Genomic DNA, 21,017 nt, shown 5'->3' on the forward strand with positions numbered 1-21,017 from the left:
CTGTTCATCCTCTTTCATGATCACTTCATCCATGTCATCTGTTGCAAGTTGGTCATGTGCAACTCCCTTTAAATCTTCTAGAGAAACAAAGGATGAAAGGAATGAGGAGACAGAAATGACAGTGTAACTGGAGGTACCCATGAAATAAAGAGATCAGTACTGGTCAACTGGGAGTTTCCATGAAATAAAAAGAAATTAGCAATGTGATATTTTTCACATAACTGAAAGAAAACTCAGCTCCTGAACCTTCCTCTAACCCTCAAGAAGAGTCAGGATAGACGCAGATGGCTTTTCCCATAACTAAACTGTCAGTAGCTCTGGGATATCTGGCCTCAAAGAGAAACACCAGCCTCTACCATGCTGTTACCATGGCAAGAACTATACGGAGAGGGGGGAAAAAAAAAAAAAAAAACCACCAAAAAAACCCACAACTGTCCTGAAGAGCCAGAAAATTAAATGGATAAGAGACAAGGTAGCAGAAAAAACATTTCCGCACCTCAGCTTCTCAGCCATATAAAGTTAAGTGGCTTGTCTGAAGTCAACACAGAAATACTTTAATCAGGAACCAACCCAGGTCTCCCCTGAGCTATATACTGCTCTACAAGCACTTCCTCCTTTTTGCTTTGCTTAAAGCCATTTTAGAACACTTCTCACATATTACCTATAGCTCCCACTTTAGATTCTTAATTGCAAAGTAAGCTCCAGGCATATTAAATTCCTTTGGAGAGCTGAGTGATTTCCTTGTGAAAATCCTTGTGAAAATTCCTTGTAAAAAAGTTACAGTGTACAAATGGTACCTCCTCAGTCTCCCGACTAATTCTGAAGCAGGCTGCCCCATGACATAAACGAGTTTTCAGCCTGTGCAGACTACAGAATTGGGGTTAAACACTTGCTGCAATGCAAATGGATGAGAACAGGAAAAAGGAAAAAAAAAAAGAGAAGAGGAAGGAGGACAGGGGAGGAGAGAAAGGTAGTTTGGGAAGGAAGATGATAATAGGAGGGGAATAGAAAACCAAAGACTAAAGAAAATGTGCTTCAAAATAGCCAGGTAATCCATATTAGGAAAAGCACGATCTTTTTCACTCTAATGGTTGATCTATTTAAGCTATTAACAGAACTTCTACACAAATCACCTTACGGACACATTCCTGAATTTTGCAAGTTCTTGCAAGTGTGCTTAGCTTTCTCATGCAATTATGTCACCGGGAATTGGTTCTCAAGTTCTGACTGCACACTTTCATGCCCTGAGTAGACGCCTTGCTACCCAAGCATGCAGGATCTCAGGTACAAGAAAAGTCACGCTGATCAGAAACAGATTTGTGAAATGAGTAGGAAAAAATACTTAAAGTCATGGATTCCTAAAAAGATTTCGATTTTTCTGTTTTTCTCCTAGTGTTCCTGTCCCTTTGCAATAATGGCTTCTGTTGCATTGTTGTATCACATTCAGTGCATCAAATTGTTTACTCAAAGGTTTACTTTGGTTATGGTTAAAGTTGTATTTCAGCCTTGCAGTACAATTTGTAGGTCTGTATAAGAACTGAGGATTTTTTTGAAGCGATGGAAAGCAGTTGGCCATTCAGGCTGAGTGAGAAAGGGAGAGATGCTGAGAGCAGCCCAGTCGTTCCTTCCTCATGGAAGAGAAGCAAAGCAAACATTCCTACATTCCCCCAATCCCAGACATTCTCACAGTCCCCAAAGACTGCCCAGGTAGAGAGGGCTGAAGTCCTACTGAAGAGAAGATGAAAAAGATTTGTAGATTTTTCTGTGAACTAAACATTGTAGAAGTGTCAAACTTCTATGTTTTTCAATTCGAAAAAACCTCATGACTCAAAATTTAGAGGTTTCTCTTAGCTCTCCAGCTCATTTAACTTCCTCCAAGCCAAAAGCAAGTATTCCCTATGCATCTTTAATTAGTAGCAAGCCAACAAAAAACCTAAAATCCTAACCCCACCCTCCATTATACACTGATTTAGAGCAAGGGAGAAGAAACAGAAGAAATAGCATTAGGAATAGCACAAAGACCATTCATTAACTCCAACTCAAACTGTTTTCTATCTTTAAAACATGGTTTCTGCCCTCACTGTACCTCCCAAAAATCTCTTCCCAAATATAAAAATGATGTGAAATTATTCACTGATGCGCTTAATGCAGAAAGCTCAAAAGAAAAAACAAAAAACCCCACACACTTTAAAATTGCCCCTCTTCTTCTTACCTCCTTCCTTTTCAAAAGGCCCAGTAATAAAATGCCCACAAAACCTCTGATTCACTGTGAGTAACATTTCCTTCACTGAGATGAAAGCTCACATATGTATGTAACTTAGCATTTGAATCTCAGCTTAGCCACATGCACATTAAAACAGCCATTAAATTCATATATTGCACTCTTCCAGTCTTCTGAAAATAACCGAGTCATAGCTAGCTTGGCTTGGATACGAGCTAGTCATATATTCCCTACAGCTCAGTGATGTTGTGTCTGAAATAAATACTTTCTGTAGCAAGCAGGTTAAAATCAATTACTTACTCTTGTGTTTAGAAGGAGGGGCAGGGTGCACTTCTGCAGTTACAGTTTTTAGAGATTTAGGAGGCTTTTTAGGCCCCCAGTCTTCTTCCCACTCCTTTTTAAATTTCTCTTCCTCTGCTGTTATCCTATAGGAAAAAAAAAGCAGCTAAGGATTCCGAGCATAAAAGTAACATGATCGATGTAAATTCATTATAATTACTTAGTGTTCAGTATATACTTTTTTTTTTTAATAAAGGCATCATAACCTGTCCCTTTGCCCCCCCAAAAAATTCTTTTTGTCAATTTAAGTGTCATTTTACTGACCAACTTTAACACTTTTTAAATTTATTGGAAATATGTTCAAACTTTAAATGAGCAGGCACTCACATATATCTATCTTTGAGATGTGAAAAAACATTATTTTATTTTAATATAATCTATTCACAGTCTCTAGCATTTCAATGGCTATTAAGACAATCTGTTAAATGAGGTTTAACCATGTACGACATTCTTATTTTTTATTAAGGTTATAAAAGTTTTGACGTTTTTGAGGCCAGTTATAAACACAAACACCTTCACAGATTTTAAGTGCAGAGGGATACACTATAACGCTCTGACTGTCAACTTAAAACAAGCCAAAAACCATGCCTCACCTAACAATTTTTAATATTTTGAACTGTGAAGTACCCATTAGAAAAAAATTCAGGTGTATTTTTGACTTCAGCATGTCTTGAACTGGTAGATTGATACACGGTGCCAAAATTTACTAGGTCTCAGATTTATATAATGCTATTTATGTCTGAAATTTCCTCTGGATCTCTAAATTAGTTAAGTTAAATATTAAAATACCCACACGTGGTCAAAGCATTGTTAAATCTTCATCTGAGGTTAGGCTGGCATTTAAATTTTGTACCATAGCTGAGAGCAGGACACATTGTACAGAATATTTAGGCTAGCTATTACTTTTTACTTCAATAAAAAAAGGTAACTCAAAGTCCATCGAGAGTTAAGGACCTCTGTCCATGGAATACTAATATACACTGTGTTGACTTTGTAGGAGGAATTTCTGCAGAAAGGATTTTAGAAATGGAGCAAAGGGTCATCCACACAAGCTGTTAATACAAGAAAGCATCACATTCTAATGAAACTGCCTGCAACTCCTTACTAAATTTAAGCTTTACAGTATGTAAATTCCTGTACTACCATCCTCCTCCCTTCCACCATTGAAACTAAGATTGATTTATGTAATTTGGGTTGTGTTACGGAAATACTTAACAATTGTCTGAGTAGCACTTTGAAGTTACACAAGGAAGTATAAAGCTACAAAAAGTATAAAACTACAATGAGCATGCCCAAAGGCAGCCTGATCATGTAAATCTCACTGAGGGAGTAAAGATGCATTTAAATTCAGAAAGATACTGCAGATATCAAACATGCATTAAGGCAAAGAGACAGGCGATCTGGCTTTTAAGAGCAGAATCATTCCTCACTTGCGATGGTCTGCTTTTATAACATGCTTCCATTGCTATTGCAGGAATTTCTACAGCATACCACAACTAAGAACATGGTATCTGTTTCCCAGGAATTAGAAAAAGAAAACGTGTCAGAATTCATCTGTGTGCTGCTGTATAAAGCCCATAGCAGGACTGTCAGAAGATGGGGTGGTTTTTTTGGTAACAGCTGGGGAATACATTCCCTTTGCACCTTATGGAATCAGAGATCCCTGCATATGTTCCACCCACAGGCAGAGAATTTTAGCTAATACAGATACATGAAAAGGAACTTAAGTGAATGAATAAAAATGAAAAACCATTTAACATGTCAAAGGTGCTAAGCTGAACACTTCAGAGTCAATCTTAGCTCTAAAGAGCTGTATCAGAACAGATATTTTGCAGTTTCATGCTACCTTTCATAAAATTTCTCCATTCTCATTTAGCAGGGAAATCAATTAATGTGATAACAGCAGCAAATAACAACTGGTTATTTTTTAAAGTTCCAAATGTAAAACAATGCTTAAGTTGCATTTATAGTACTGACCTTAATGCAATATGATCTTTGACAGAATTTGGCTAGTTCCTAGAATCACAGATTTTTCTTTAAGACCAGAACAGACTGTGCTAATCAAAATCTGATTTTTTGGATAAAATAGGTTGTAGATTTTCCTGCCTTCAATGTAATAGTTGTAATTTAATTCAATCTCTTTCTCAGAAAAACAGAAGTCTACTTAAAATTTATGATTACAAACTCCTATTCAAGATCCCCAGATACTTAAAAATGTAGGCCTTATTTCTAATCTAAATCTACATAGCTTTGGTTTTCAGAACTTTTATAGACTGAAAACGCTATTAAATTCTACTCCCTGTATTTTCTTACAGATGGTGAACAAATTACCAGCTTGTTTTGTTAATAATGTAAGCTAAATGAATGTCATTAAACGCCCAAGTATATTTTCCAACTCTTTAGTCATTCTTCTGTGTCTTCCCTGATCTATCTCTAGCTCTGCATTATTCATTTCTTCATTCTGCTAGAAATAAATGTAGTAGTCCAGTGACAGCAACAGACTAAATAAGTTCTGAGACACAGGAGTTCCTTATTCTTAAGTTTCTGCATGCATTTATAGAGCAGATTTTAAATAATTGCTCAACTTCCAGTTCACGTTGAGTTTATCATCACCATAACCCTCATGTGCTTCCAGGTGCTGGTTTTCAGGTCACCTTCCTATCCTCTAAGTCTGATGTACTGATTCAGATATATTGGACCCTACATTTAGCTAAATGGAATATGCATGATTTTAATATAAAAAATACACAGAACATTTTCAACTAGATCTAACATATAAGCGCCTTTTTTAGGACACTATACTGCATACATAGCTTGTTACTTACTGCTCTATTTCTCTGCGATATCTTTCTTCTTCCTCTGCAGCCTTTTGGGAAATCTCCAGTTTTCTTCTATAATAAAAGAAATTAGGACACCATGATAAAAATAGTATTTTCTGAGTAAGAGTTTGCACAAAAAGTGTCAGGACATAGTTGATAAAATATATACAGGAAGTACATATGCACTGAGAAAAATGAATAATGAGCTCCCACCTCCTTTATAGAAGTTGAAAAGATATCAGGGGTTCAACATACATTCCTTGGAACCTTAAAGACATTCATGACCATCTGGATAACAAGGGTACATCATCTATTTAACTCTAAGTCACTCTCTCCTTCTGAGACAGTTCCTTACCACATTTTTGTGAGAGTATGGATTTGTAACTGTCCTGCTAAAGATAACCAAGTGGGGGGGGTGGCATCAAGAAAATATCTGATATTTCATTAAACCATAGGAGGATGACAGTTGGGGAACAAAATAACCCTTCTATTCAAGAGGTGCATTTAAATGATTTTGGCTTTGAAAACCCAGAACATCGACACCACCAAGGGATAAGGAATTATGAACGGGCTCCACAACAGCAAAATCAAGCTAACCTCAGTTGAATACCTCCTCATAGTTACCCTAATCCTCCACACCCTTTCCAAATCGAAGCTAAATTTTCCACTCTCCTATGCAGAGTCCTTACAATCTCTCTTTCTCTTGCTGCTCTTTGAGGATTTTGTTTGTCTCAAGTGCAATTCGCTTCTGATGCATTAACTCCTGGCGTTCTTGCTCACGGAGACGTGCTTCTCTCTGCCTCTCTTCTTCAGTCATGAACAGCTCCTTTCCCTGCAATCAGAGCCCCCACCCAAAAAAATCATGAAAAAGTCTCATGAATGTAGTTCTTTTAGAAAATGATTCCGAATTGACTACGTAATAGTTCACCTGCCCTTTCCTCCCATTACTTTTACTGAGGAATACTTTCTGTAAGAAAAAAAATAATTTTGGTAAAAGATCAGATCACTTAGTTCAAAAGAGCTATTTCAGTTTGGGTCCCAAAGTTGCAATGTGCTGAATGCCTCATAAGAGACATGCAGCTACTAAATTCAGCAGTACTTCAGTGGGTTCATACAAAAGATGTGCTCAGTAAGTCAGCAGGAAGAAGCTCAACGGTCTATATTCTTGAAATCTAACTGAGCAACGCTAGTTAGAATGAAGTCCTTGGGTGAAACCAACTACCCAGCTATTTTGTTGTTAATGCTGTCATGCCTGGCTACCTGTGTAAATGCTGTATCACCCAAGGAATCTAAAAACAGTGTGCATCGCAGAAAGTTGCACAGTCGATGAAAATGTTTATCTAATTCTCATAACTGAAGTTAAATGTCCTTGTCAATTAGGAAGGAAGAATTTTTTGTTTCTCTCAGGTTCCAAGTAGATGGCTCTTGAACAGAAACAGCCAGTGAAGAATGCCTTTGCACTTTGGTCTTTGCTGATGAGAAAACAGGAGTAGAGAAGCTATCTCCTTTTGCAGTCTCTCCTTCAATACAAGATGTGTACTGGGAAGAAGAGAGGCAGGCAAGGAGATGAGCTGAAGCTGGGCAGAACAGAAGAGAGTCCCATATCACACATTCACCATTCTAACAATGCAATCCCAACACTACACACTGAAGTAAAACTCAAACTTTTCTAATAGTTGATAACATAACTGGGAGTTGAAAGGAAGTTCTTAGGATATTCATTTCCTGGAGCCTAATAAATTAGTTTGGAACATGTTTAAACAATGTTTGCAATGCCTTGGACAACTGCATCTTTTGTTATTGTAAAAGTCACTTAATTAAACCATGCATTCCTTAATATGGCTACATAGCATACCCCGAGCCCTTAGGACATAGCTTAAGTAACTTATTAAATCTTGTTTTCTCTATTTAATTCAGTCGTGTAGCAATTAGTAAATACTAGCTTTGATTAGTCTATGGAGCTTGAGTATTCTATTGTATATAACCTTGCATTTTATTACAAAAAGATTAAAGTACTAAAAACATTAAAACAGTTATTCAAAGCCACACTGAAGTCAGTGGAAAGATTTAATTAATTTCACTTGGCTTTAGATCAGGCCCTAAAGGCATATAGTTCTGTTGTACAGAACAATATAAATGGAAAATTGAAATTTTTAATTTGTTAATACATTAAAAGAGGTCGAATTAACAGTTAAATGAGGAATTAATTTGGAACAAGACTGTAATACAGTAGCTATTTAGGAGGAAAAAATTAATTGACTCTAATCCAGTCCACCTTTAATGTTTCATCAAAAGAAGCCATTTATCAGAGCACAAGCTCTAAAATATGAGAAACCATTACTGTAAAATTAATTCCTGATCCTTGTCAAGCGAACATTTTTGTATGGCACTCATGGGAACAAACCCACCATCATGATGTTGTTCTATTTGAGAATACTGTGGATAGCTTTCAATGAAATAATCAGAAGGTATTCCAAACCGCCCTGGTTAGATTAGAGTTAGCAGTATAAATACTATCACAAAACGTACAGCTTTACTTCTGATCTATTTTCGTTATTTATTTGCCCATATAATAGCTTTCACAACTGTTCTGCTTTTGTAAGTTTACTACTTACAGCTCCTGCCACAACAGAGATAGTCAAGGTATGACTGCTTTTTAGCACTCTGACAGCCTGCAAATTAAACAAACAAAAAAACCAGTTTGCATTTAGTGATAAAAGTCTTGTATATTCAGGATGACAGATGCTGGTTGTCAAAGCTGGAATTTCAAGATCAATTTAAACTAAAAGCCTGGTAGATATTCAAGTCCCCAAATCCCCATGTTCATTACACAACCCCTTTGTTTAACTGGCACAGTATCAACACACATTTGTGGAGAAACGGTGAACAGATTCTTAAGAAATGGACTACTATTTATTCATCAAGTCAGAAAGTTTTAATCTTACCTCTTTATGATCCACATTAGAAAAATCCACTCCATTTACCTCTACAATCTGATCACCAACCTAAAGAAATCAACCCAAATCTTAGTATAGATGCTAAATTAGTACAGATACTAAAGCAAAATTTAGAGATACACACCCTGTAACATGCCTAATACAATAATAATGGATACAGACGGAGTACGAGGGGAACAGACTGTGGAAATTGGCCAGGCTTGTTGGCATTTTTATTGCCTCTGTTTGAGGCAAAACATTGAGCTAGGTAGTCTACTGGTCTGACCCAGGAGGGCACTTTTTATGTTCTAAAAATTTAGGAAACGTGCTTCATTTAAAGGCTTACCACACAGTATTTCTTTCCTGTGAAAAAAATCACAACTAGTGACTTTACACTGATCCAGAACTTTTTAAGAAGAAAACGCCAAATAACACTGTCTTGTGGTACCTACGTTGGAAAACAGCATACTTACCTCTAAGCCCACCTCTGCTGAAAGAGAACCTGGCTTAACATTGCTGATAAAAATGCCCGGTTTTTGCGTTGGGCCACTGGAAATACTGGTGTAAAAACAAACAAAAAAGCAAATATTGTTGTAGGATAATTCAGTGTAAGGAAGAGGTCTTTGTTTTCTTGTCATTTGTTTCTGATTCAAGAACCTTTTTGTGATATCAGCATGTTCTGAAACAATCACTGTCATTTGCCAGTATATACCACAACGGTTTAGCATGCTACTTGTCTACACTTTACACCACAGAACTACAATTAAGAGAAAAATATTCAAATTTCTGGTTAAGTTCTTAGACGCTGTAACACCCGTTCTTAGATTTTGTAACATAATACACTGATCTATACCATCTAAGGCACAGAGTCGCTGACAGCATTGGAAAGTTTGCACGTAACACAGTGAACAATTAGTAATTGCTTGCATAGTTACTCACTGAGCTGTGGTATACTGAATGTATAACATTACTATAAGTATTTATTAAAAGCAAAAAAGATGTTGCAACCAGGGGTCAACATTCGGGGTGAAAGCTAAGCTGAAGCCAAACACAGGAATAATTTCTGTGGATAATATATCCAGCAGGTGATAGTGAACTACCTTTCCATATTTGTAAATAATTTTTTTCAACTAAAATCTGCCAAACAATATGAAAGGAGTAGTTATGCTTCAGAAAATATTCTGTGCAGCCAAATCTTGCTAACTTCAACTATCATATGTTCCTAAATATATAAGAAATCTTACAATATCCCTCCTCCCCCAACTTCTCTATAACTAGCTGCAAGGACATGAGTCTTAGAAGCATCTGTTCATGTATCTGAAAACCTTGCAAATTCAGCCTTAGCTTTAGGAACTGTATACTGCTGGGTGACGGATTCTCAGTTCCGAAAAGGATCAAGAAAGGCGTCTAAGTTCAGGGAGCTGGCTTGACACCGGACAGTGCTGGAACCTACCATGCCACAGAGCAGCATTTATAAGTACACAGATCCAGTTCCATTACACAACTTGTATTAGGTCACTAAGTCTGCTCTTATTTTTAATTTTTTTTTGTTTTAAGACAGAACTTGGCACACAGATAGTCATATTTTCTTTAATAACACATAACATATGTCACAAATGTCCTCCTGATCCAGTCTGAATCTCCGTGACAGCATACCAATGAAGGAAGGGAACGACAGTCCTTGATGGCTCACTTAGATCAGCGAGGTGCTTTGCAAATGACGTTAAATAAAAATCACCTACCCACCTGCATCCCATGCCTTTGGTACCAATCAAGCTAAGGAAGACTTTCTTCTCTTTACTGTCTCTCCCTCCAGATGAAGCAAGACCAGCAACACTGCCCTTTCCTTCCTGTAGGGGGATTAAAAAAAGCTGCAGACATTGCACTGTGTTACAGTCATAGCAAGACTGCTATTAAACTTCATGAAATCAGGAACAAACCCCAGTACCGAGGTTAGATCCCCGCATGGCTCTACCGGAGTTGAATGTGAAGTGCTATGATGTCAGAGGAGATGTATGACTGAGGTGAAAAACTGAACTTATCTTTCTGTTTGGAGGGAATCACTTAAACAGTCAAACTTTGTCTCCAGAGAAGGGCGAATGAAAATTAGAGGAAAGTGATAGGGCAAATTAACGAATTAGGTGTACCCTGACAAAAGAGCTCATAAAATACATGATAGCGCTCACTATTTAAACTGAACCTTTCTTCCTGAAACCAAAGGAATGGAAGTCTCTCTCTTCATTGCCACAACCCATTGAAGTCACTTGCATTCGTACCTGTCATTCCAATCTCCACCAAAATAGCTAAGATAGGTCAAATAAACTGTTAAAGATTAATATAACAGAGCAAATGGCATGGTAAGTTAATAACCTCAAACAAAATAAGGTACCAATTAACAAGAAAATACTCCATTTGTATCATGTACTTTCCACATCCAATGATTCTAGAATTGTTTCATATCACAAAAGATGTTTCTTCTAGCACACTTCTAACAAGGCTTTGCACCATAAAAAAAAACCAAAAAAACCCAGTAACTTCTGTGATAAGCTCAGAGGACAAGGCATTTCAGAACCGTTACGCATTTTCCCAGAAGACATTTTAGTAAAATATTGATCTCTTACCCCAGAGTCCGACACAAACTGGTCCACATATTGCCATTTAAGGGGTTCATCTGCCGAACTAGAAGGAAAGAGTGATTAAAAATAATGGTGAGAAAATAAATGTGAATGTATTCAAGAAGCTAATTTGGAATGCAGCGTCCTGTTTTGCATCCACAAGCTCCTTTGGACAGCATTCACAACAACTGGTATATTTCTGCAGCTATTTAAATAAAACATCAAGCATGTATGCAATTATTTACACTAGTAAAGCTGGTCAAAAATAGAACTGAACAAACCTCAAGTGAAACAATTTCGGGAAACTGTACAAGAAATAATAATAAAAGCTTGAACAGTTTATACGATTGTCTATGCAGAGACACACCTCCCCATCAATAACATTTGAAAGGCATTCCAGTTATATTATAAAGAACCAACCTTTCAACAAAAATTGGAAAAAGACATTAACAGTAATTTGAATTTCTTCTAAGCGCTGCTGCTTCTCTAAAGCAATCCTCAAATGTTACATGCACACGGAAGCAGTGGAGCTCTCTGCTAAGCTAGGCACATGGATAATGACACTTCCAGGTAACATAAGCTATAATAAAGAAATAGAAATTGGTTCATTTAAGTAAGCACCTGGCATAAAAAGCCAGATTCATCAAACAAGACATCTGCCTGGGTATTACACAAGACATAAGCCATTTTAATCATTTACAGAGCTGATTTACAAATTTATCCTACAAAAGAAACTACAAATTTTCAGAAATACGGAAAAACACCGAGAGATTATTTAGATATTGAAAAGGCTATGTGAAAATGAATTAATCTGTATTCAAATTAAACAATAATTGGTAGATACAATTGTTTAATTTACCTTTTGACAGGTATCATGCCAATATCTGAAAAAGAAAAATACTGTGTTAAGTAACACTTTCTACAGATCGTTAGCCACCTATTAACAGCAACCTTTAGCGGTACAGGTGATTTTTGATGTTACTTACGTCTTACTTTTATGGACACTATTTTCTTCGTGCGGATGAGATTTATCACTTCCTCGTGTGTGCAGGAAGAGATGGAATATCCATTTATACGAACTATTTCATCTCCAACCTCAGAAATAAAATGTAGAAGGAAAAAACGTGAATCAATGTAAAAAAAAAGTCAAAGCAATGGTATGATCTGGCAACAAGTTTGATGCAGAGGTTTGATATGTTGAGCCCTGAACATTTCTGGAATTTCAGATAAAGTCCGGATGAGAATTACCTGTATTTGTTTGAACTTAATATGCACCAACTGGGTATATTAATGGCCAGAATAACAATTTTACAGACACGCAAGTATTTGGATTCAGATCACTTTGCAGTCATTTTCTTTTATTATACTTCGGTAGCTTAAGTTTGCTTTTACTATATACTCATCTGAGATACTTTTTTCATTATTTTGATCCTTAGGAAGCTACACTTGATCTGATTAACTCGCCTGATTCTGAATTAGTAGCCCAAGTCTTCTTGGGTCTTCTACATTAGTTAAGAAATTGCAAGCTATTGATATAGCTGACAGCTTTTCAAGTGTTTCACAGCCACAAACCATGTTTCCTCCTCCATTTACTATGGTCAGGAAGATGGTACTGCCACCCTGTTGCGGCCCCTAGGCTGTGGCATTCCTCCTGTATTATGACATAGAAAAAAAAATGGAAAAACTTGAGAGAAAAACAGAAGCAAGCTCCCACTAGATAGAAGGCAATTCAGTTACTTACTCCCAAGCTTACACAGGCCTCTGTGTATATGCAATATATGTTTGGGCTCCATGGATGCGAGGGAGCATGGTCAGCTACAGAACAAACCAAGAAAGAGCACTCTGAATATCAGAGACAAAACCACGGTTATGCCCAAAACAAATTCAGATGAAGAGACCTTAACTCAAAGCAGCAGGAACTGCCACTTATGCTCCCCACTCCAAAGGGTTGGTTCTGGGTCACTGCACAGAGAGGCAGGCCCACTTCAATTTTCAAGTCCTTCCAAACCTATCTGCCTTTTGTCTCACAAGTGGGGTGTAATATACTGAAAAAATCAACTGGAATTTTCCACACAGGTTTCACCTGTTGTACAGCAAAATATGCAGACTTTCAAGAAACATGATTGTCCTCATACAACTCTCTACTCAGAGAGAGAGAGAAAAAAAAGAGAGTTATTACAGAGAACAAACAATATTGTATTCTATGGGATAGCACCCATTGCTAGCATATACCACGTAGCTCAGAACAACTCAGTGTTTTTTCTAAACAAACAACAGAAAAACACATCAAAAAACCTCATTAAGGAATAAGCAGAAAAAAAGACAAATTATCCTCTAGCCTCTTTATAACAAAGTAGTGTACTACTGCCAGACAGAAGTAAGATAGCTAGATGCAAAAGAACTGTAGAAACAAAGGTACGTGATGCACTCAGTTCATCTCCAAAGCTTATTATCATATCCCGAAAGGACTGGCTATACACAGGGACAACATCTGCACCAGCACATTAAGTATGGAGACTGTTCTCTAGCACTGAAGACAACTGTCATGGGAACAGTCCACATTCTGAACATCAACTCTCATCTTCAAAAGCAGGGTGGCTCCATGTGAACTGTCCCCTAGCAATAGCCTTTTGCCTCTGTGATCTCCCCAGCTGTGCCTAGGAATTGATGGGAAGTGCTGCCTGGCACGGATCAAAGCCACCTCAGGGACCACACTACCTTTTACCAGCAGACAATCAAAAGGCAGTAGTGCAAGAATATTCCCTGGCACCATTCAATTTACCTGTGTAGAATAGCTGCTTTTTTTTTTTTTCTTAATTTAAAACCCCATTTACCAGCATACACATAAGAGCAAATACACCTAATACTTATTTTGTGATAAAATGGCAATATATCACCAGAAAGCTTTTATTTCAAAAGCCATCCTTTTCCCTAATTTAAATCCAAGTTAGGAATTAGATCTGACGTGACAACTAGACTAGAAGTCTCCTAGTTTCTCTGAACTCTGCCTAATGCTCATCTTAGCTAGTCAGCCTGGGAAGGAATCAGTGATGGAGACATTAACTACTTCACTTGAGGTTGTATTTCATTAGCTGCTCAAGATGATATTGAAGAATGCCAGGCCCTTGGTTAGAGCATTATAAGCAAAGACTTATCTATCATGAATCACCATGTGACATGACTGCATGAAACTACTACATACTCTCTTCCGCTAGGCAATGCAAATTAATCCTCTGCACAGAAGGATATATAAATGATTACCAGAAAATGGCTTCAATAAGAAACCATCAGTGATACCCTCATGCCACCGCACTTTGATCTTCACCCATGGCTGTACTGCTCTCCAGTAGCTTTTCTTACAAGCTACCCGATATTATTATTGTGAACATGCATTATGCAAAATGGATCAAAATGCCACTCTAACAGTTGACAGAACTTTTCTCATTAACATCAACAGAACAAGATTACATTCTTAATCAATGAAACTTTGTTTGCCCTCTTGCAAATATGTCTGTTTGGACATGAAGCTTTCATAGCAGCATTGTTCCTAGTTAATGATTGCCTAACGTTTTCCACCTAAAGATGCAGTCTCAAGCTGCCAAATTTCAGCTATTTAGGCTTAAATATTCACAGAATCATGGAATGGTTGAGGTTGGAAGGGACCTCTGGAGATCATCTAGTCCAATCACCCTGCTGGTATCTGCCTCAGGCTGCTTTTAAGTTTCAGCAAAGCTAAAACAATTCCTTCTGAAGAACAAAGTTTGGGTAGAATGCATTGTCGCGTTCATTTAAAAGAGTACATACAGTCACTTTGTTGAGAGGCTCTATGCTTTAAGTTTGGAACAGGTACTTATACTACTAATTGACTACTAAAAGATAGCTTTTTTTTTTTTTTTTTTTTTTAAACACTCTTAGCGAACATCATCATTAACTAAAACCTTTAGGGGGAGAGGGAGGTTAATCATAACACACATTTGGTGGAAGTTTGTTAATATAAAGATTCTGGCTATAATAATTATATTCTGGAGGGAATACCATTTCATCCAGTTGCTTTGGGACTGCTGGGGCACCAGCCACTGGTACTAAAATCAGTTGTGAACACTTTCAACTGTTGCTATGGGAAAGTGGAGAAGAAGTTAGCTTTTCTCAAATGCATGGGCAAAAGAGTCTTGGGGGAAACAAAGGGATGAGAAGCATCATTCATTCTTAAATGCTAAGTGAGGTAATGCAATTGTGTGAAAAATAGTATCTGTTTACATAATTAAAGAGTTGATTGTAGTATTTATACAACAATATAACAATAAAGTGTCATCTTTAACACAATGTTGGTTAAGACTGTACAGGCAACTGCCATCTAGACGACCCTGCAATCGGAATGTTTTTTAATATAACATACCAATAATTTTTTCCGGTAAGCCAGATTCTTCCAGTCTCACTGAGACTTTCCAATTTTACTGCTACTGGAAGGTCAGAAGGTAACACTGCCAGTCTTACTTATATTGAGAATGATGTTGTGTGGCCATACAGACTAAATTATGCAACGTGTCCACTGGGAAGTTTTCTATCGAACAAGTCAAAAACAAAACTAACCAACTGAACAAAAAAGTCAGTCTAGCTCACTGAGGTCTAGCTACCTTGGACCTTGCTGCCAGTCTCAGGGAGCAGAAGGGTACAGCTAGAGGCTGCTTCTCCTCCAGCACTGCACAGCTCAGCACTGAAAGCCTAAATTCACATTGCCACATTCACACGGGAGGAGGAAGTGGAACTGGAAGCAGTGACACCTCGATGTGGCCTGTGTCTTAGAGACTGTCATATAAACGCAGACTGATAGGTCTGCCTCTGGAGAAGGGAACAGTAGGACATGCTGTTGACCACTGTCTCTGTTCTTCTTCATATGTAATAAACATTATCACGCCTTCCTGCTGTGATCTGTTCATGTGAAAAGAAAGGTCTTCTCTCTTTTCTGAGAAGCACCATACCCTCTGTAATAGCATGCAAAATACTAACATGTCTATTCTACTAGCATACCTCACGTATTTCAGTCTCCTCTCCATCGCACTTAAAGATTTTTAACTGACACGACACAGCATCATAAGACTACAAAAGTGAAAAATGCAATGAAGTGCAGGGAAAGCATGAATCTCCTGAAAGAAAAAAATCGCAGAGGCCAAACAGGACTGCTGTCCCCGTCCCCAAACCAGTGGGCCTGCTCCACCTGCTGGACACCTGAAATCTCGCTCCTGCATGCAATTCTCAGCACTCCTAAGAGCTTAACTCTACCTCTGTACCTGTAGTCAGGTTTTTAATACGATCGTCCATAAGAGCAGAGGTAGGACAGTACCAGGGGCTTTTCAAAATACAGTCTGTGGTAGAAACACAGAAGCAGATGAGGAAAAAGCACATGGGGTCTGCAATTTAGTGTTGCACCCCTCACAGTTCCCATTACAAGAGTCATGCTAATGCTCACAGACCCAACTTGTTCCGAACGCTCAAAGCCACATCCATCCTTTCATACCAGAGATCTGATAGCTGTGCCCCTGTACTACCCTTCTGCCATAAATACATAGTGAAATAACAGTACAGTAACTCCCTGTCCCAAACCCAAGGAATAATATAGTCTAGAACTGCCATGTTGCCTTCTACATTTTCAGGAAATACATAGTAAATAATTTGTTTTAATGGCTGGGATTAGCACTGGCAACATGATTGTACTGTAAAGAAGCAAAACAGCTCACAGATAAATCAAACTAAGCATAACGGCTTAACATCCTGTACAAGCCATACAGATTCTCAATCCATTCAGGCTTCTGCTGGAATCTGCGGTTATTCTGGGAAATGCTAGGAAAGCAAGTGAATCCTGCTTGCCAAAGAAAGGCTGACAGGTTATCTCAGTACTAAAGCATTGGCAAATCTTGCTCCATTCCCATCTCTGGCCTTTCTCTAGACTACTCACTTGCAAAAATACCAGAAGTTTGTGTATAACTATTTAACCCTGAATGTGTAATTTATTTTATTTCATTTTTACAACTTATTCTCCACAAGACTAAATGGATTCTTGATGAGAACCAAGTTAAATAAGACCAAAACCAGAAAAGTTTAGTTAGATCCCTCCTTCACTGTCATCTTGCGAGCCATGCAGGCTATAATGGACCTGGAGGCCTGGGCTTGCATAAACCCAGCTTTTTTACAGAACAGCTTAACCTACTGTGATTAACTGCAATGTCATGACAATCATCCCAGTTTTAAGTCTGCAAATGGCATTGCTGCCATTTGCTTGCCACTTGTCAGTCTCCACACAGCTTTTGCATTAGTAGAACTTGCATTGCTTGGTAGATGTCACTACTTGCCAGAGTAGTTATACCTATTAGTATTATATTATCTCCCTAACAGGCACGCATTTTAAAAATTATAAATGCACCTAACAGAACGTTTTATTTTTTCCTCCCATATGGGATATGAATTTCCCTGTACAAAGAATTTCACCATTCATCTTTGCTGAGCTTCAAAAATGAAATGAAAAGACAACCTAGCATTTTCCGCTCATTCTGATGACATTTCTGTCACTCACTGATGATGTATAATTGACAGTGGCTGAGAAAAATCCTACCCTAGACTGAAACCACAGGAGACATCACAGGCACGTAACAAACTACTTCTGATCAGAACACTTCAATTACTTTTCCCTCAAAAAAGTGTCTATATACTTAAGTAATAACTGTTTTAATTGCTGCTGTTACTTTTGTACTAGTACTACTGTATACCAACCTTCTGAATCAGAAGCAGCAGAGAAAAGTCTGCAGGACTGAGATGAGTACAAGACTAAAAATTATTTTGATATTATGCAATGTTTTCACTTTCCCTCTCTAACAGGGAGCTGACAGATTTTTTAAAAGAGAACCTGCAAAAACAACTTTTCCCAAGTCAAATACCCATTACCTGTGACTTTTAACATAAGAAATACAGTATTTAGTGTTCTGAGGAAATTGGAAAGTTTTAAATAATCACATTGCTGTTTCAAATTTCTCATTTTGTATACTTCTACTTTCATCATTCATACCAATCTCAAACACTCTGTATTCAAAAGAATCCCCACAAATATAAGTATCTGAGAAAGCAGGGATGGGGGGAAGGGGAAGGAAGTGAAGTATTCTTCTGCATGAAAGGACTAAACACTTGCCTTTTAGAGAAACTGTAAAAAGAAGGGTCAAAACTACAAGTGCCTCAGTTAAGTTCCACGATTATTCAATCATTTTAACGCAACTTGGAAACTACTTCAAGGAAAATTCATTGTGTAAAGTGAATTAGAATTACAAAAAAGGTAGCAAGATGTAAAACTAATGTTATAATAGAAGATCATTATACTTTTCTCAGACAGCATTTTTCAGCTAGAGTATGTGTAGAGATTTAGTTAAATAAAGCAGGTGGATGAAATTTCAGAAGCAGTTGGCTTTACTGTGAGACAGCAATTCAGAACAATGGACTGCCTGTCAATTCTTGTTATTTAGCTGGTTTTAGAAAGCGTCCAGTGCCACCTATTATGAAGGCACTTTAAGCTGATCTTTAACACCATGTTTAAACAAATTGAAGCCAGACAGTTAGATTAGCTGCAAAGCACCATCTGTTCATATTATTACATATAATCTAACCTTAAATTCACAGTAAGAAACCTGAGGACTTCCCCTCTTTTGTCCCTACTTTGTCTTCCAAACGCTAGTGAAGTACTGTTGCAGCACAATTCGTAAAACTGGCAAAGAGATCCCATACAATCCCATCCACTGTCAAACACCAACATGGAGCATGATGGCCACAGTCATAGGGAAAGCTACTAATACCTCATTTGCACCCAGAAAAAAATGCATATTGACATCCATACAGCAGCATAATACCTGAGCGTAAACTCTGTATGTATCGATTGTGTCTATATATTACTCTGAGACAAACTGACAGAGCAGCAACACAGCGTTAAGATTAATGTACTAGCAAGGCAGTTTAAGAGAGTGGCCATTAAATCCTTTATTGCTCAGCCCCATTAAACCCTTCCAGTATTTTCCAGGGGATGTTTTCAAAAGCAATATAAATGACTGATCTTTGTCTTTTCTCAGTTCTCTGGCAGTGGAGGAAGGATATAACTGGAATAACTCACAGCCCAGGAACCCGTTGTCTATACTCCCCATTCGCACTGTATGAAATAGTGCATGAGGTACATGAGTTTCCAAACTCTGGGAAGCTGTGTGAATGTCCTTTTCTGAAGTTTCCCCATCTGCAAACCCCATCCTTACAGGCAGGCTTCTGACACAGCCACACATTTGTGGTCCTATGCCACCCTCTCAATTCTAACTAAACAAATATTTTGCACGAGTGTATTTTGTTGAACTTTTGGTTTTGTTCCAAGAGCAAGCTTCTACAAGTGTCCAGAGAGTGGCTCATGTAGCTGGTCAGAGCAGGTAGCTGGAAAACGGTACTAATCCAGCAGTGATTCTGAATTAGTAGATGGGATATATAGGTATGAATGCATAAGGACAAATGTATGCACACATATCCAGAGAGGAACATTTATTTCACTTTTAGAAACATCTGAGTGAATTATATAAATATGGAACTCTAATTGTGACTGCCTAACTTGTGGAACAGGCACTTTTTGATTTCTCAGAATTGTGCCAGTCTGGCATGTTTTCGACTCATGTTAAATATAATCCTTAAACATCAGCACTTCCAGCAACTATTCACTCTACAGATGGAAATCAATCAGACATATCAGCGCTATTGCTTTCTACTGAGAAACACACCAATACTTCACTTGACCAGCTACACGGGCACAGAAGAGGCAGACATTTCCCACAGCAATTGCTCACTTTTCTTTTAGCTAAGGTATATGCATAAACAATATACGACACATTAAAAATAGATTTTTTTCTAAGTCTGTACATCTGTAATGCACCTTAACAAAGATTTTTTTTTTATATATATTTGTCAACCTTGTTACAGTTCATGTATCTAGAATTTAAACACTGAAAGAGCAATTGCATGCAGCTCAAAGGATATTGGAAAGGGTTAAAACTGGGTTATTGCTTTTATGCACTTCCACAGAATAAACAAAAAACAATCTATGCTTGGAAGTTTAACTAGACATCTCATTACACAAATGATATCACTGCAAATTGGAATTAACATTTTTAGTAATTTTGTACTATGTCCTACATTTAATCAGAATTTGGTAGCTTGAAACATTCTCTCATAGGCAGTTAGAAAAGACCTTTTGTTCCACCTGCTTACACTTAATTGTTCCTAGGCAAGAAGTATAAACACTCCGGAAAGCCCTTTTATCTTCAAAACTTATCATACCCCAAACAAGAAGAAAGGTTTATATGTCATTATAATTGGCAGGGGAAACAAAACAAAATAACCAATAACTTAATTCACCATTGGTGTTAATGATAATTACTATGACTTAAGTATTTTATCAATTTTACTACAAGAAGCAAAGAGCATGTTAGTGACAGCTATCCATAAACATTAAAGAATGTTTCTTACCGGATGCATCCCTATCATTATAGTAAAAACGCTTTTTTTTCCTCAGCACAATCACCACAAATATCATTTTCTTACCTGAAGACCAACATTGTCTGCTTGTCCTCCTTTAACTAACTGGGAGATAAAGAGGCCGCAGCTAAATTCCACTCCACCTCTCACACTTATTCCAAGTCCTTCAGGATGCAAACGATCCAACCTCACCTCTTTCAGCTTTCTGCAAAGTTAAAAGACATCTGGCTGTTCAGCTGCATAATACTTTGTGGCAATAATGCTTCATACTAAAATTATGGATTACTTCTCTCTTGTCACATTTACACTTGGAAAAAAGCAAGCTGACTGAAGCTTTGATGGAGGTGTTTGCTAAAACTATTAAGGTTTTTTTTCCCCCCCTTTTAAAACCTGCTACTGTTGAAGCTGTGTATGCTTCTAGAGGGCTACAGCTATAAGAAAATTTATTATTAATTGCAGGAAAAATGAAAGAAGGATTGTTTCAGCTGGGGAACATTGTTTTTGGACTCCCATACCCTACTTCCACTAGATTAAACTATATGGCAAA

General features: G+C 37.6%; 1 protein-coding gene across 4 annotated transcripts in view; it reads right to left on the bottom strand.

Annotated features, from left to right (window-relative positions):
• LOC112985690 (harmonin) overlaps window positions 1–21,017 on the bottom strand; it is a 52,649-nt gene that overhangs the window by 23,895 nt on the left and 7,737 nt on the right. For all 4 annotated transcript variants that reach the window (XM_064513106.1, XM_026104510.2, XM_064513105.1 and 1 more), the window contains 12 exons: window positions 20,537–20,675; window positions 11,917–12,025; window positions 11,790–11,814; window positions 10,937–10,994; window positions 10,062–10,165; window positions 8,789–8,873; window positions 8,325–8,384; window positions 7,995–8,051; window positions 6,069–6,211; window positions 5,386–5,451; window positions 2,522–2,646; window positions 1–77 (listed from right to left, as the gene is read on the bottom strand). In XM_064513106.1, coding sequence (XP_064369176.1) covers window positions 1–77; window positions 2,522–2,646; window positions 5,386–5,451; window positions 6,069–6,211; window positions 7,995–8,051; window positions 8,325–8,384; window positions 8,789–8,873; window positions 10,062–10,165; window positions 10,937–10,994; window positions 11,790–11,814; window positions 11,917–12,025; window positions 20,537–20,675 — 1,048 coding nt within the window. The remainder of the gene's footprint in view (window positions 78–2,521; window positions 2,647–5,385; window positions 5,452–6,068; window positions 6,212–7,994; window positions 8,052–8,324; window positions 8,385–8,788; window positions 8,874–10,061; window positions 10,166–10,936; window positions 10,995–11,789; window positions 11,815–11,916; window positions 12,026–20,536; window positions 20,676–21,017) is intronic.

The sequence above is a fragment of the Dromaius novaehollandiae genome, chromosome 5 (genome assembly GCF_036370855.1).
Source record: "Dromaius novaehollandiae isolate bDroNov1 chromosome 5, bDroNov1.hap1, whole genome shotgun sequence".
NCBI classification, from domain to species: Eukaryota; Metazoa; Chordata; class Aves; order Casuariiformes; family Dromaiidae; genus Dromaius; species Dromaius novaehollandiae.